Genomic DNA, 15,633 nt, shown 5'->3' with positions numbered 1-15,633 from the left:
GCGGTGAGCCGCTCTTTGGTGTTTTGCCAGACGTGCTGATTCTTGAAAGTGATGTGGGGAAGGTATGATTGAATGGCTTTCATTTCCTGATGTGACAAATGGTGAGGGTGGGGTGATGTGCTGAATCACAGCCCATGAGGAGCACGCAGAGCAAGAGCAAGTTGCATTTCACAAACTAAGAAATGACCAAAATTTAACACTTAAGCTGGGAAAGTAGCATCTTAACAACTGTATCCAGAAAAGCAAATATTTCTCATGATCTTAAGTTGTAAGACTGGCACAGCTGATTGAGGAACACACAGCCCACAGTTGTGGACTTCAAGTCCAAGGTCATCGGCTGTGTCTGGCATGTAGTCTGGCCTAGCATGATACCTGGACATGTCACCCTCACGTTATCCTTCTGCATGTGATGATGAGGATTCCAGCCCCAAGGGGAAATGTCTCAGGAGGGGGGTGCCATGCACACAGGCGCCTTTCTTCACAGATGCCAGAAGGTCTCCACTGCAGCAGGGCAGCAGAATCCCACCCCCAGACTGACAGACTCTGCAGGCAAAGCTCTGCAGTGGTGAGCAGGGTGGAAAGACAGTAGTGTTCATACTGCATGTGACTAAGATTACTTCACGTGAAACATTCTCAAGGTCTCTTTCTTCCTACTTTCTTGGAAGAAAGTGAGCATTTTTTAATTTTAATCTAATGAGCAAATAATTTTTCTTATTGACTTATACGAATGAAATTTCAAATGGATGTGGGAATATATAAGTTAGATTAAGTGAACGCTTGCTTTAAATCTAGGCCCATAATTAAGTTTAATTTCTCCTCTTACATAAAACTCTTGATAATTTAATTTTAGAGATGGGGGAAAAAAATTGCAGAATATAAAATATACTGTTTAAAATATACATGGTAGAAACAAACACAAAGATTCCATTCAGACCAGTATGTAGGGTTTCTTTCTTTTAACCAAATTCTCACTAATTTGAGTAATGGACTTGATAATTTCTGCAGCTCACTCCACTTGCTTATTTAATCAGTGATTATTGTTTTCATCAAAATGGGATGTATCATGTAGGCAGATGAGGTTGTACATGAATATGCAACAGCAGACAAACACTGAAAAAATGCAAAGTAGGGAGCATCATTCTGTACCAAATAAAATCCCAGTGCTTCGATAAACCTAAAAATCTATCATGTTTAGTTTAATAATTAAATATCCTTGGGTATTCACAGCTGCTTAGGAGAGTATTTCACTACAATTTATCTTTTTTTAGGTACTTTTCAGCAAATAGTAAATGGGCTCAGTTCTTTTTATGAGATAGGATAGTCATGTCTCTCTTAACTCTTTTTAGTGCTGCATCTTTCCAAGTGATATTCAAGCATCGACAGGGGGTTTGTTTGTGGTTTGGTCCGTAAAGAATTAATGTGTTAGTTTGTTAAATGTGGTAGTTTTCTATATTGATTTCTGCATTGATGGAGTTGATTAATAATGGAATGGCTTGTTATTGTAGTAACAGGTAAAGGCAACTTTGTGAAAAGTAAGTTATGTTGGCAAATACATTTCAGCAGCTGTTAGAAGTCATGTAGTAACTGGCAGCAGTCACATTTTCTGCTGTTGTGACACATTAGTGAATGGGCCTTCTGGAAAAAAATGGTTCCTCAGGAACTTTTCCTGTGGAGAATTACCTACTATGAAACACGTAAGCAAGGAAAAACAGAGCAGTTCTCAGGGTAATAGGACGACAGTGCTCATTTTTGTCCGTTAATGTGCTATCCATGCGTGCTAACAGCATATCTTCAGTGCCTAGGCAGTCTAGCCTCTGCATTTGGAAACATCACAAAACTTTTGTTACAATTTCCCCTAGCCCATTCCAAGAGCACAGAGCCAGGTTTATGGTCTGGCTTACGCTAGTATAAACTGAATACATGGCACTGATTTTGGAGCATTACAGATATGAAACCAGATTGAAATGCAGTCATTTGCGTAGGGCTTTATCAGCTCGAAAGAAGATAGAAAAGAAGTATTTTTTCATTAACAAAAGGAATTGTAAGAGGGACCTTGTCTCACTGTTGAGGGTTCTAAGAATATTAGTTTGTTAAGGAACAAAATAATGGCTAATTTGCTTTCTCCCAACATGCACCTGGTAGGAGAATGAGCAGAAAGTGTGTTTCCCAATATGCCTGTCATTCCACAAATTATTTTTTCTGGTGGGAGAAAACCCTCATTGTCATAAAAGTTGTTAAATAGGAATATACTGGAAAGAGAGAAAGCAACACCCAAAATTCTGGTGGTTTTTCCCTTGCGGGGTTAAAGTTAAGTAAATAACATCACTAAATTCAGACATTCTGGGCATAAATCCTCTTTAACCATGTTTCTCAATGTAAACAGCAATGTGGCTTAAAGCTGCATAGCTGCATAGCTATGTAGGTACACTGCTGCTTCCTGCTCCCTACCTGTCAAAATGATCATTTATGTCAACACTCGACTTCCTTGTAGTTGAAAATGTAAAATATGATAGATCTTTGACAGTGTATTATTAAAATAGCCTTTCCATGCTGAGTTTTCAGTAGATAGCATGTGTTCATTAGGTTCATGCTCTGCATTCAATCACTTCATAGTCTTAATAGAAAAAGGTTAAAAGTGTTCAGACTCACTGATGTCATCCACCTTACCAGTGCAGTTTTATCATGAAAATCACTGTTCTTTCCATTTATCCTAACCACAGCTACCTTGGAAAGTCGCTGACTAAAGTGTTAATGGCAGCTATTAGTGGAAGGTCAGCTGAAGTGACTAGAACATTGGCCTAGTTGTACTTTGTCTGAACCCATCTGTCTGCATGTGACAAAGTTCCCATGGAGTTCTTTGCAATACATCCAAGCTCACCTGCCCCTGCTTGCACTGATGCTTCTCCTCCCCATGAATACATTTTGAACCAAAATGACGACTGTCCAAATATCTGCCATGTGGCATGGAGAGTAAACATGGACAAGAACAAGTACTTGATTATGCTGCTCAGGGGACAGTGGAGTTGAGCTGAGCTGTAGCGGTTCTGCCCAGGATCCTGGCCCGCTCTGGAGCAGCAGCTGTGCCTCTCCATGGGCCCCCCCTTGGACTAGAGTCAGACACCTTCCACTCCACTGCTGGAAGATGTAGCATCCTGTCTGCAATGGGAAAAGAGACCCAAAGCACATACATGGCTTACCCCTTATGTGCCTGTTAACCACAGCAGGGGAGATAATATTTAACCACTGACTCTACAAGGGAACAAATATTAAAACAGAAGGTTGTCTGTTAGATTATTTTATTTCAATTTGCAGATTTGTGTTGATGGGATCAAAAGCCAAAAAAGGCTGGAAATAAACTATAAATGTGTCAGAGCCAAGATAAACAGACTAAAATATGGCTGGACAAATTGCTTGTATTCCAGGCAGACAGAGACTGAAGTAGGGAGCAGGCAAACATGGCAGCTCTCTCTCTTAAATAGCTTTCACAAATTTTCATCTATTTTTTTATGCCCTTGAACAGAAATTTCTGCCTGTGAACGTGAAATGCGCCAATGCCAAAACTTAATTTGCTTACTCAAGACTGGCACCTTCGTTTAGGAAAGCCAGCTCATGTTTAGACCTGAGATAATGCTGAGTAAGCATCAAAACTTTGGGTTACTTACCAGTGCTTTAAGCATCTTGGATCAGGCTATAATTAGAAGTGTCTAAACTCCACGTTGCTGTATTTTCTCTTCAACAGTGTGCATTATTTTAACTTCAAAATACAAATAATGGGAATTCCAGAAGGCTTCTTAAACAGGTTTTCCCAGCACTGATAAAAACGAGCTTTCTTCCATACATTCAGTTCAACTAAACTGACATCTCTTGTGAATGTAGTGGGAAAAGAATTTTGCTTTACTACTATATATATATATATATACACACCTTTAACAAGTTTTCTAGCCCTTATCTAAGTTAGACACATGTCTCTGCCTTTACTTAACAATATTTGTTGGAAATATGCAATTATAGGCCTTATAGCAAAGGCTGTCAGGCACTTAGGTTGTGACCTAGCAATATTTAAAAATAACAGATAATAGTGGTGATGTGCTGATCATTCGTAAACTTAAATGGAGAAATAAACAGAACATGTTTAACAAATCAGGGTGAAACATTTCCCTCCTCTATAGCAAAATGCCTTTGAGTTGAATGCATCAACTCCAGGTTATTTAGGGAATAATTCATCCTGCGTGTAGCTGATTTTCTTTGATTATTTTCATGTGCACCAGGGTCTGTGCAGTTGCACGTTTGGAAGGAGCTTTGGGAACTTTTGTTACTCAAGTGTTTTTTCAGTGCATTCATTGTTGATAAGCATACATGTAATCTGGGCTTAGCAATTGCCTAAAATTAGATTTATGAAAGGAAAAATACTTTAAAGCACTTCATAATTTTACTGTAAAATACATAGTTTGCTTTAAAATTGAGGGGTAAAAAGAGCTGCGTATGACATGGTATTACAGGGTAGTATTTTTCTTATTTCTTTATCTTTTATCACAGCAGTAGGGATGCTTAGAAAATGTCATCATCATGGACAAAGGAGTTCCTAAGATCAGTTCAGGTACGCCTGGAACTAAGGGGATTTCTTTAAAATGTTCTGTAAACATCAGTGAGTTAAATCTCAAACCATCAGCGGGTTGTGTGGCACATCTGAGGCAGAGATGGACAAACTGAGGTACAGCTGAATTGACCTCCCTGGAAAAGTCTCCTTAATAAGTATATTTGTGCACCTGAGAGATCTAAGATTTAAAGGACAGCTCTCAGCTCTAATCTTGTGTGTAATCATTGCACGTGCTGCTTCCTAACGCATGGACATGTAGACCTTTACCCATGAAGTAATTTATGAGAATATAGTGTGAAAGTCACATCATTTGAGAAGAGCTACAAGCGTAAAATGGTTACGAACATGCTGGTAGGAGCTTTACCAGATCAGAGACACAGTTACTGTGCTATGGTATGGTGTGTTTGATAAGATCCTGGATAATGTAAATGCTTATGTTGAAATTGCACTATAAAATAATTGGAAATTGAGTATATTACTTTATGTCTAGCAAATAGCCTAAAGAAAGTCAAAAGCAACAAGTATAAAAGTTTTAATGAGTGCATGTGGTGAGTATTTTCTTATCATAAAAGCTGTAGGGTTTATTAGCTGATACAGGGCTGGAGTTTTTCATTAGCCAGAGGGTTTCATGGGATATAGCTGGAAAACATTCCAAACAAATGAATATTCTATTTTAAAAGAATAATGAGACGTTGAGGGGTTTTATAAACTCCAAAGTTTGCTAAACCAGTATCTCTAATTAGATGAAGAAACTCTCTATAGAGGCTTTGCATCAGCGGCTGTGCACATAGCAAATGTTTTCAGCATTTACATATCAAATACTGCTGGCAGCATTTTGGCTGCAGTCCAAAGCTGTAGATAGTTTTAATCACATTTGTTCATTAATCCTTGGTGGAATTCTCTTATATGGTCTCTTTAGGATTTTCATTTAAGCATGTGCTGCTGCTTCTCAGCAGTGGGCTTATTTATTTATTTTAGAAATGCCATCTGAAGCCTTGAATTTATGGAAAATAGGTTGTGGAGTGGCTCTGGAAGCAGACGATGGAGTATATTCTTTTTTTTAGTCAGTAGATCTCCTTTGTACCCAAGCATTTATGTACTCTCACTAGGAAGAGGTTTATTCAGCAGTGTGACATTTAAAGAAGACTCTTTTGTGACTATGTTAGTTCTGTTCTTTTCCATAAGAAACAGACAATGGTTGAATGGGAAGCAGTAATTGAAAGTAGAGCAAAGATGATTGTATTGCTAATAAAATGTCTTGAGAGTCATACAACACTGGGAGAGCTGCACTGAGAGTAGCTGCATCCCGTATGATGAGTGTTCAGTGCCTGGAGCATCAAAATGCAGAACCGTAATGCTGTGAAATATATGGGTGAGACTCCCAGCCCCGATGGCCGCCCTGTTGCTGGAGCAGAACTCTAATCTCTCAAGTACTCAAGCGAGCTGAGCTGCTAAGGCAATAGTTTTCTTCCATTACCTTGTTCCTCGGTTAAACCTGACTTGAAAGACAAAACAAACCATTTAAGACAACACTGGTGTTAAAGCAGAGGTGTTAGCAGTCACCTACAGCCTTCCACACGCAGTTGGCCTCTGAAATCATATCTGTCGTTCTCATTTTTATGGTACGTTTTCCGAATGAATGCTGTAATGGGAATCAGCTTCTCTGAGAAATGCCTGCCATACTAATATTTGTTCTGCAATAGATAGCAAGGGCTAAGTATAGCCTTCTCTTTTCTTTGCAGTTTTAGATGGCAGTCTTTTTTCCATGCTACAGCCAGTGTCAGGCTCCTCTGAGCCTCCCCTTGCACTGGGTTGCCCCTGGGGAGAGAGGAATGGGAGCATCAGTGAGAGGGTCCAGCTGCATATCCAGGGTCCAAAAGCTGAAACCTGAAGCGAGAGGGGTTTTTTTTGTGCTGCATTTGCATGATTGATCATCTTGCTATAAGCGTGGGAGAGGTCTTGTAGTTTTTTGCTTTCTCTTGTTAGGTTACCTGTGCACACACCCCCACATGTGGGCTTGCTGGTGTGGTGGAAGGGCCAGTATGGATAAGGGTGCCCTTACTGGACTGGCAAGATCCCACCCAGCTTCGCTGCCAGTGCTGCTCTGTCCCCAGGATGCAGGAGCAAGAGCTTTCAAAATGCCATGGATATGCTATGAAGGTGTAGGTGGGAATTTGCAGTAGTTCTTCCCCATGTCCTGGATTGCTCTCCTTCCTCACCAACACCTCTGTGCCTCCTGGTGATGCAGGGCTGCTTGCAGCTGTGGAGCTGCTGAGCTGGTCTGAGCACCTCCACTCCTCCAGTAAGAGGGAGAGGGCAGCAGAGCAGGATGGCCTCAGGCTAGGAATAGTTGGAAAAGGAACTCTTCTTCTGCCACAGGGGTCTTGGCAGTGAGGGCATGTCCCAATACTTTACAAGAATATGTTAAGTAAGATTAATTTAGTCATTTATTGGGATCAGTGAGCTTAATCATAATTATTAGAATTTATTGAAAAGAAGGTAGCAAAACTGAAGGCACTCAGCTCTTCTACTTTCAGTCTCTTGTGTGCACAACTGCATGTTTAACCATGGAGTAATATCATGCTTAACTCTGAGTAGATGAGTTTGCCCCGTAATTCCAGTTCTCTTCTCAGAAGTATTTTTCTTCTCTAGGGACCTTCTAGAAATAGTTTCTTAGCAAAGAGCTGTGGGGGTTGCTGTATGTCTGGTATGTATGGTTGCTGTATGTCTGGGCTCTATAGGGCTACACCTTCACACAGGCACAGTGATCCTGGGAAGGGAAACTGTGGAGGGCAGTCAGACAGGTACAGGTGGAAATACCGAAGCTTTGGACACTGAGAGAACTTGTAACAGTCTTGACTTACCTCTTCTGACTACGTATTTGCCTTCGTCATCCTTGCTTCAGAGGCCCTACTCTTCCAAAAGCTTTCCCCTTTATGTTTGTTACTCTGGCTTTTTTGTGTCTTCAGCTGCTTTCATGATACTCTCCTACCTCTCCAGCACCTCACACCATGGCAGAACTACCACTATTTGGTGACAACACCGTTCACCATGGCCAGAGCAAACTCCCTCCCTGCACTCATGTCCCTCTTTGTTGCAGCTATCAGGTCTTGTGCAGCAGCAGACTTGCCTGTAGATAGCACTAAATTAATCATGATTGTTAATTTCACCCATTTTCAGTGTGCCATCTCCTCACAACTGGGCATGTTGTTGTGTACTAAGGCAGGCTGTTTGAATTCACAAGAAGCAGGTGTATGGCCCAGCATGTAGGTGTGCATATTGGGGTCTGGTGAGACCTGCTGCCTGCATTCAGGAGCTGCCCACAGACCCCAGGTGCTGGTGTCACAGTCACTGCTTCAGTTCAGCACTACAGTGGTGTTGTTCTAGGGAATACAGCCTTTGTCCTTGCAGAATATGGTAAATACATGAAAAAAATCTCAGAGCCGTGGCTGCAGAAGCATTGTCAGCATTGCTGTAGGGGCTGTTGTGTGCTCAGTTGCAAGGACTCCCAGGTTCGGTGATGGCTGGTGGCTGCAGCTCACAACTAGGCTGGTTTGCTGGGGAAGAGCTGGGCAGCTTGTAGAAGCTCCACTCTTGCTGTTGCCTTTCATCTCAGTAATGCTGTGGTTAACATAGCAGTTACCTCCTGTGACCAGTAGTGTGAATGGTCTCAATCTGGGCACTCTCACATTTCCTTTGCTGGAAGTAGGCAGGGCAATTGTCCTGTTATGTAGCAGTAAAATAGGTGTTACTTTTTTACTTGTTAGATTAGAAAATGCATGGGAAAAAAATCCCTTCCACACGTTAAGCTTACAACAGTGACAAAAGCACTAAGGGCAAAAATAACATTCAAATCAAATCAGTGCCTGGGGAAAGAAACTGCCCAGAGGCCAAGATGTGCTTGCTTCCAGCAGATTTTGCCCTTGCTTCTGTGGAAGTGTGGAACCAGGACTGAGCAGGTCTGTTTAAAATAATTTTAAAGCCACAGTTTAATTGTCTTGCTCTGGCTTTTCATATTCCAACATTGTAATTTACAAGTAACTACATTTGTGATTCAAGTGAGTTAGAGCTGCCTGGAAAGGGTAGCGGAATCCACTTTTCAGTGGTGATACTTGCATGTAGGAGCAGGCATACAGAAAAAGAGAAGAAAAGAAAATAATGCCAGAAAATAATGATTAGAAGTGGAATGTAGTCCAGGTTCAGCGTAGCAGCTGGCCCTGGCCCATGCTCGTGTGCATAATACAGGGTAAGTTCAAGACAGACTTTTAATTTGGGACGATGTGAGATATTCCTGGTGAATGAAGTACTGGGAATGACCTGGCAAGAGCCGCTGCTGTAAAAGACATCCCTTCCTGGGCACTGCTAATGAAGCAGGGCTGAGGAGAACGAAGTTGCCTATAGACATATAAAGCCCAGTGAGACCATAGGAGAGATTGCCATGCTTTTCATTAGATTTTGTCTCAAACCTGGAGCCAGTAACAAAAGAATTCTCCAGTATGAGAACTGCCTTCCAAGCAGAAGCACTGTATATATGCGTAACATCTAAAACCATTTGTTTGGCCTTTTTGATAGATCAGAAATTAAGTGTCTAAGAGTCAGAGATGATCTGTACTTTGGATGCAGATGGACTGCAACCCCTAGCAACTTTCATGAAGTTTGAAACAAGATTGCTTGGTTTGGTCCTTGATAAAGGAAATAGTTTATAACCAGGTCCAGGGATTACCTGAAATGAAGTCATTTTTTGAAGACCTCACTGGTGAGTTCACTTGAAGCAGGTGGCAAACTGAACCTTCCTACCTGTGACCTCACCCACTGAAACAGAGAAGAAACCAAAAGAGCTTTCCAGCAGCACAGCCTCTGCCGCAGCATCAGTGTGGGTGGGTGCTAGACTTTGGACTGGGTTTCAGTTAAGTTGCAGGCTATTTGGGTTACAGCAATCTGTGCTCCCCAGGAAGTTTTTCTCACTGTCACTGCTCCATGTTTTAATCAGCAGAGTCTCATCTGTTAAAGAGCTGCAGCCAGCTCTGTGCCTGGGCAACCCCCCAATTCCCAATTCAGGTTGTGGGGGGAAAGCCCCAGGGTCTATGGGGGACAGTCAGACCAACACCAGCATGTCTGAAATACCCTTCTGGAGAGGGGCACCAGGCTCTGCCAAGCAGGGGGCAGCCTATGCAGTACCAGAATGGCAGAGTCCAAACCCAGTATCCAACAGCAGTTGCTTTTTCCTTTGTCTGATTCCTACACAGAATCAAGCTATCCTGTTTCCATACATGTGGCTGCTAAAAGTTTCTGAACTTTTGATCTAACTTAGCCAAATTGTTATGCAATTATGTAAGTTTTGACATATGAATAGTCCCATTGAAGTGACTGCTATTCCTTACTTCCTTCAAGTTGCCTATGCATTAAAGTCCATTGCTGAATCAAGGACATTTATGTTAGCCTTCACTGTCTTCCAGAAGTAACAATTGCTTGTTTTCCTTCTCTCAGATTCTCCAAAGACTTTCTTAATCTATTTTCACAGCTGTAAACTTAGAGGATCTCTGCTCTTTGCTTGGATTAGTCATCAGGACTTGGAGGGTTTGCTTAAAACCAGCAAGCCAAACATTGCCTTTTGCTCTCTGCAGTGTCCGGCCGTGGTGGTGTGCAGAGATGCACTCGTACCGCTTCCCGGGCAGACCTGCCAGCGCCTTCAGACAATGCAAACATAAAGTCACTGTTTCTCTTTCCCATTTTCCATTTTAGTCTGAAATTATTGTAATGCTTGGCATGTATATGTGCTTACTGAGTGCCTGGTTAGCCTGCTCACGCCCTGGGACACCTCAGTCCCAGGCTAGGGGCTGCTTATGAGAAAGCACCTGTGGTAGACGTTGCTTTGGCAGTACCATCCAAGTTCCTTTCTTGCTATAGGACTCATCTTTCACTTCCTTAGACCTTTAAACTCTGCCTCTTTTGACGTTAACCCTGGGCTGAGCTCCAGCCCAGGGGCTCAGCCACATTCCCAAGATTGAACAGTGCCCATGGCTGAATCACCAGAAGCCCTGGAGCTGCTTTTGCAACCCTCAGAGCTCCTCTGCCGGCCCAGCCAAGTGTTCCCATCCTCTGAGCCCAGCCCTGCAGGAGGCTTGGCTGGGTTTTGCTGACTGGCATCACAGTAGGCAGGCAGGCAGGCAAGCGTGGTGTGCAGCCTCTGCTACCTCTGTCCACCCTTGCTGCAGGGGGGCAGCAGCAGGACCTTCTTGAGGTGATCTCAGTAAAATTCTGGCGCAACACCTCTGTCCCACTTAGCAGACCTGCCCTTGATTAACACCAAATCTACATCAGTGAAGTAAAAAATGCTTTGTTTCCCCATCCTTTATCTTCACTTGTTATCTTCTTCTGGAAGCTCACCCACACACAGGAGCTTTTTCCACACTTGGACCTCACTAGAAGATTAGTTTCCTGTTTCTCTCTGCATGCTGCACACCTGAAAACAGCACATTTTTGCTCAGCCTCTCTACTCCTGCATCATCCTTCCTCCCTGCTAACAGCACAGGTAGCCAGCTGCCTAATCCTTCTCTCCAGTGCCTTGCCCTCCCAGTGAATTTAATAACAAAAGGAAAAAGTCGGAGCTGTGTGGATGCATCCATCAGCTCCAGCTTCACACACCAGCTGCGGAAAGGTTTTTTCCTCAATCTGTATTCACGTTGTGTTACACACTAGGGAAACTGATTGGAATGTAATATGTATATCGGTGTGTTCTAATCAGTAGTGTGAACTACTCTCCCTATCCTCGTGACTTTTTTATTTCCTTTTTAGGAAGAGTATATTGCACTTGTTACTTTCTGTTATACCGTGATGGTTAGTAAAAGATTTTGTGCCAGATTTATGCTCAGTGAGTTATCCCTGAAATTTGTGGAGCTATAGCAGAATTTAATTTGGCAATGTGGAGTTGATCTTACTCCCAGTGATGTCTTCAGCTGAAAATCTCAGCTTTCATTGCCTTACTTAGAGAGAAAAAATAGGCCCATGTCTTTAGTATTTCTCAGAAGGAATGCCAGAGGCACTGTAAATAGCTGGTGCCAGAGGCACTGCAGTGATGTAGAGACCCTGCTGCTGCCACTGTATGTGAAGAAGTGTGGTAGCAATCTGTGCCAGAGGCATTTAGGAAATATACCCCTAAAGGCAGAGCTTTCTGAAAGGTGAGGGGGATTTTAGCAACTGCATTAGCATATATGGCATGTTCAGTACCTTTGATCTTGCTTTTAATGTCATGAAGTGGAATAATTCAAAGGTGATGCGCAGCATCCTCATGATATTGGGGCCAGAAGAAGCAGTTGGAATGGAAGCTTACTAGAAATTCAGCGTGCTCCCATGCTGAGCACAAAATTGGTTGCCCACATAAATCCTAATGACAAATAACTAGAAAGTTTTACCAATTGGAAATGTGATGGTTTATTTCCATGTTGTCGACACGTGAAAAGAAGCAGACTTAATCGACGAGGAAAAAAATCAAAGTGGGACCATGATGCCATAAGTGTTTTCTGGAAGTGGGAAAACGTCAATTAGTAATTACTGTGAGAGCTAAACATCACGTGGGCATTTATAAGTATTATCTAAAAAGTGAGAAGCGTTGAAAAGTTTGCAGCCCCAAGTCCAAATACGCTGGTAGAACACCGCTGAATAGCAAAATGCAGGTTGGTGAGCAATCTAGAAATGATGATGTTTTATTGAGTGGTGTGGATTGTTACTTCAGTTGATTTGATTTTTATCCTGTAAGGAAATTAGAGCTCAAGCACTTCCAAACTTGGTTATATTTCTAAAGATCATCTTTGCGTGCCAGCTTTTGCCTAGAAACTCACCCAAAGATGTTGGCCATTGAAACCATTTCATGTGGAAGCATTGCTAAGTAAATTCACTAAATGCCTATTCATCCCAGTAAGATGGAGAACCACTGGAGCAGCAAATGTGAAAATCTGCACAGCTTACTATATAGAAAGCAGTTTTCTGAGATTGCCAAATTGAGATGCAGAGTCTGACCCTGGGAGGTATTAGAGCTCACATGAGTGAGCATAGGAGGAGGGTCTCAGGCTCCTACAGGAGGTTCAGGCTGGTCGATAGGCAGATACTTCATTTGGTCCAGATAAAATCAATGATTATGAAGATAGTTTACTAGGCTGATAACATTTCCAAGTTGTTGCAGCCTGAGCCCGGAAGTTAAATGCATTTTGTACAGGACTCTGGTTTAACTTGGTTATCTGTGGCTTATAATAAAATCTTTTCAAGATACGGTACTGTTGACAGCTGCTTTATCTTTCATTTTTCTGCCACCAGCTCTATTTCAGACCATTGCTTAAATGGTGCTGTACCTATATCTATAATGTTGTGGTTTTGAATGCAACTCAGGAGATGAAGATCTTTTTAATATCATTTATTCAGTTTTCCTTAATATGCTGACCTAGACAAATAGAGAACATTTTTGCTCCGTTGTTAAAGTAGTAACACAAATAATACAAAATACATAATACAAAAGCTGTCAAGTGTAAATACATTCCTGGACATGTCAGCTGAAATTCTGAAAATACTGGTATCAGATTGCCAGTCATACTAATTGGAATTAACCTTCTGAATTCTGAATCCCTTTGTTCCTATTAATTACATTTGCATTTTGAAATCTGAGTTCCTTGCTTTATGCATTCCAACCTTGCCTCTTCTCTATTACAAGGATGAAAACAAATAAAATGGCAATAGATACTTAACCAGATTCCCTAGGAAAGGTCTAGCAAGGCATGTAAAATGGGACTATCAGTGCAGTCATCTCACAGCTGGATTTTCATGCTTTTAAAGTGCTGAGCAGTATCACTTGCTACATACTCTGTTATAATGCTTAAAAAATCTGACAAGAGTTGATAGGAAATTTGTGAAGATGTAGTAAAGCTGAGCTTCTTCCCAAGTACGCTTTCCTGAGGGAGACAGTGAAGTTCAGCAGCAGGATGGAAGTTTTTTCAGCATCTGCCTTCTTCAAAAAGTTGTGGATGGTCCCAGAATGACAACAATAAGTGTATAAATAGCAATAGACATAGTAGTTTTCATAGTGTAATTTGTGCATCCTGTGTTCTTTCTCTTGCAGGACAAATGACCAGCTGGTAGCATTCCTGTCCAGATATCGTGACATGAACTTCTTGAAATCACATGGGAGGGACAACGCAAGGTAAGCTCGCCTTCCCTCAGCTTATTTTAGCCATGGCACTGAGAGTATTTGCATAGAGATGGTTTTCCAGCGTTATCCAAATGAAGAAATCCCTAGCCAAGGAAAGAGAAGCGAAAATCCTCTCCTGGGGACAGTTGTTTGTTGATCCAGAATGGCTCCTCTCCACAGTTGGTTTGAAAAGATGCTTTTGCAGGGAGGGAGACATTAAGCAGACTGATGCTTGCTCCCTCCTTGGGGCTTGGCACAAATTGATGTTTCAGGAGCAAGTGGTAAATGCCCCGCACAACAGCACTTCCCTGTCAGTCACACTAGAGACCAAGACCTGCACTAGCTGGGGTCTGCAGCAAAGCCCTGTGCAAGCAAAGCATCTCTGCAGGGTATACCAGCGAGCACATGCTAGTGAGGGTGGCTGGAGGCAACATGATCTGCTACCATTTTGGAGTCCTTTACTCAGTGTCCCAGTTCATCCACCCTGCGCAGGTCTCAGGGAGAAGAGAATGTGCTGTTTCCCACAGTGCATTGCTAATACTTACACCTTTGTGGTTTGAGGGAGCAGCAGTGTCCAAACACTATGTTTCCAAAGGTTTAAACAACCTCTGCAGGTGGAAGATCTTTCCCATCTGATTGCGGTGGTCTTCTTTATTGATAGTTTTGGACCGTAACAGCAGGTTTGCAACAGTTCCAGCAACTCCATGTGTTGAGTCACAGTGGCTTTGCACCTAAAAATAGTGGTTTATTCTGCTTGGGTCACCAGGACATCTCTTTGTTCTGCAAAATGTTCTGCATACTCTAAGGCTGGGTTCAGATAGTGAGGATAGAGAATGTGACCCACTGAGTTGCATCTTCAGTACAGCGAACGGGTAGAATAACACACAGGTCTCTCTCACTTCTTGGCTGCTCTTGCTCTTGTCACTAAATTTATCAATTCTATCATACTCCTGTTTAAATTAAGTCCTCATGAGCATTCATCTTGTGCATGCAAAAGCACTATAGCAGGTAGTAAAAAATAATATTGTTAGAAATAATATTTAAATCTGAGTCAACAGTTTTCATAGGAGAGTCTCTGGCTTGGGAGATGCAGAATGTCAGAGTTTTTGGCAGGTTCAGCTCAAGCCGGCAATAGTGATCATCAGCAGAAATGTTGTAGGAAAGGGAAGAGAAACAGCCAGGGAAAAGCAGTTGGTCTCTTACGCCTCTTTGCTCCTCTGGTTCTTCTCAAATTCCCTGAGCTGGCTAAGGAAAATAATGAATTATGACATGTCGGCATCAAGGTGGCTCAAACATGCCAACCTCAGCTGGGTTAGAACAATTTAAATCAATTAAACACATTAATCTGGTATTAATTTAATAATCAAATGATCTAATGTGCCACTTGTCATCTCCTCACAGGAATAACAACCCATTTATTAGTTCAGTGGTTCCCTTTGACTGTGTAAACAATTAAATACATTTTAGCCTATTACAGTATGTCGCTGTGTTTTATTTTTTCTCCTGGATTTCCACCATAAATTCTTTCTGCATCAGGGAACAAAATGTGGGACAGGAGTGCAGATTTCCCATCCCTGACTGCTGTGGTTGTGTATTCCCTGAGCCCTGTAAGCACTCCCACTGGATGAATGAATCCTTTCACATCACCCCTTGGCAGCTCCCCAAAATTTCTATCAGGGAGATAAGAGTGTTTCCCCTTCTCCTGCCTAGCCCAGATAGCTGTAGACACAGGTCCATAGGACAGCTTCAAGCCAGCAGTTCTAGCAGCCTCTAATACTGGCATTGGGTAAAAATTCATTCCCTTGCTGTCAAAAGCTGATCAAAAAGCTGTTAGCCCTCAGTTTGTGTGGCGGGTGATCTT

General features: G+C 42.1%; 1 protein-coding gene across 1 annotated transcript in view; it reads left to right on the top strand.

Moving 5' to 3' along the window:
• Window positions 1-15,633, top strand: part of XYLT1 (xylosyltransferase I) — a gene marked incomplete at its 5' end in the record, with an annotated part of 93,223 nt that overhangs the window by 43,993 nt on the left and 33,597 nt on the right. The window contains one exon of the mRNA XM_010019712.1: window positions 13,704-13,784. Within this exon, the coding sequence (XP_010018014.1) occupies window positions 13,704-13,784 (81 nt within the window). The remainder of the gene's footprint in view (window positions 1-13,703; window positions 13,785-15,633) is intronic.

Source organism: Nestor notabilis, unplaced genomic scaffold, assembly GCF_000696875.1.
Source record: "Nestor notabilis isolate BGI_N333 unplaced genomic scaffold, ASM69687v1 scaffold9630, whole genome shotgun sequence".
Taxonomy (NCBI): domain Eukaryota; kingdom Metazoa; phylum Chordata; class Aves; order Psittaciformes; family Psittacidae; genus Nestor; species Nestor notabilis.
This window is presented reverse-complemented; position numbering and strand designations above follow the sequence as displayed.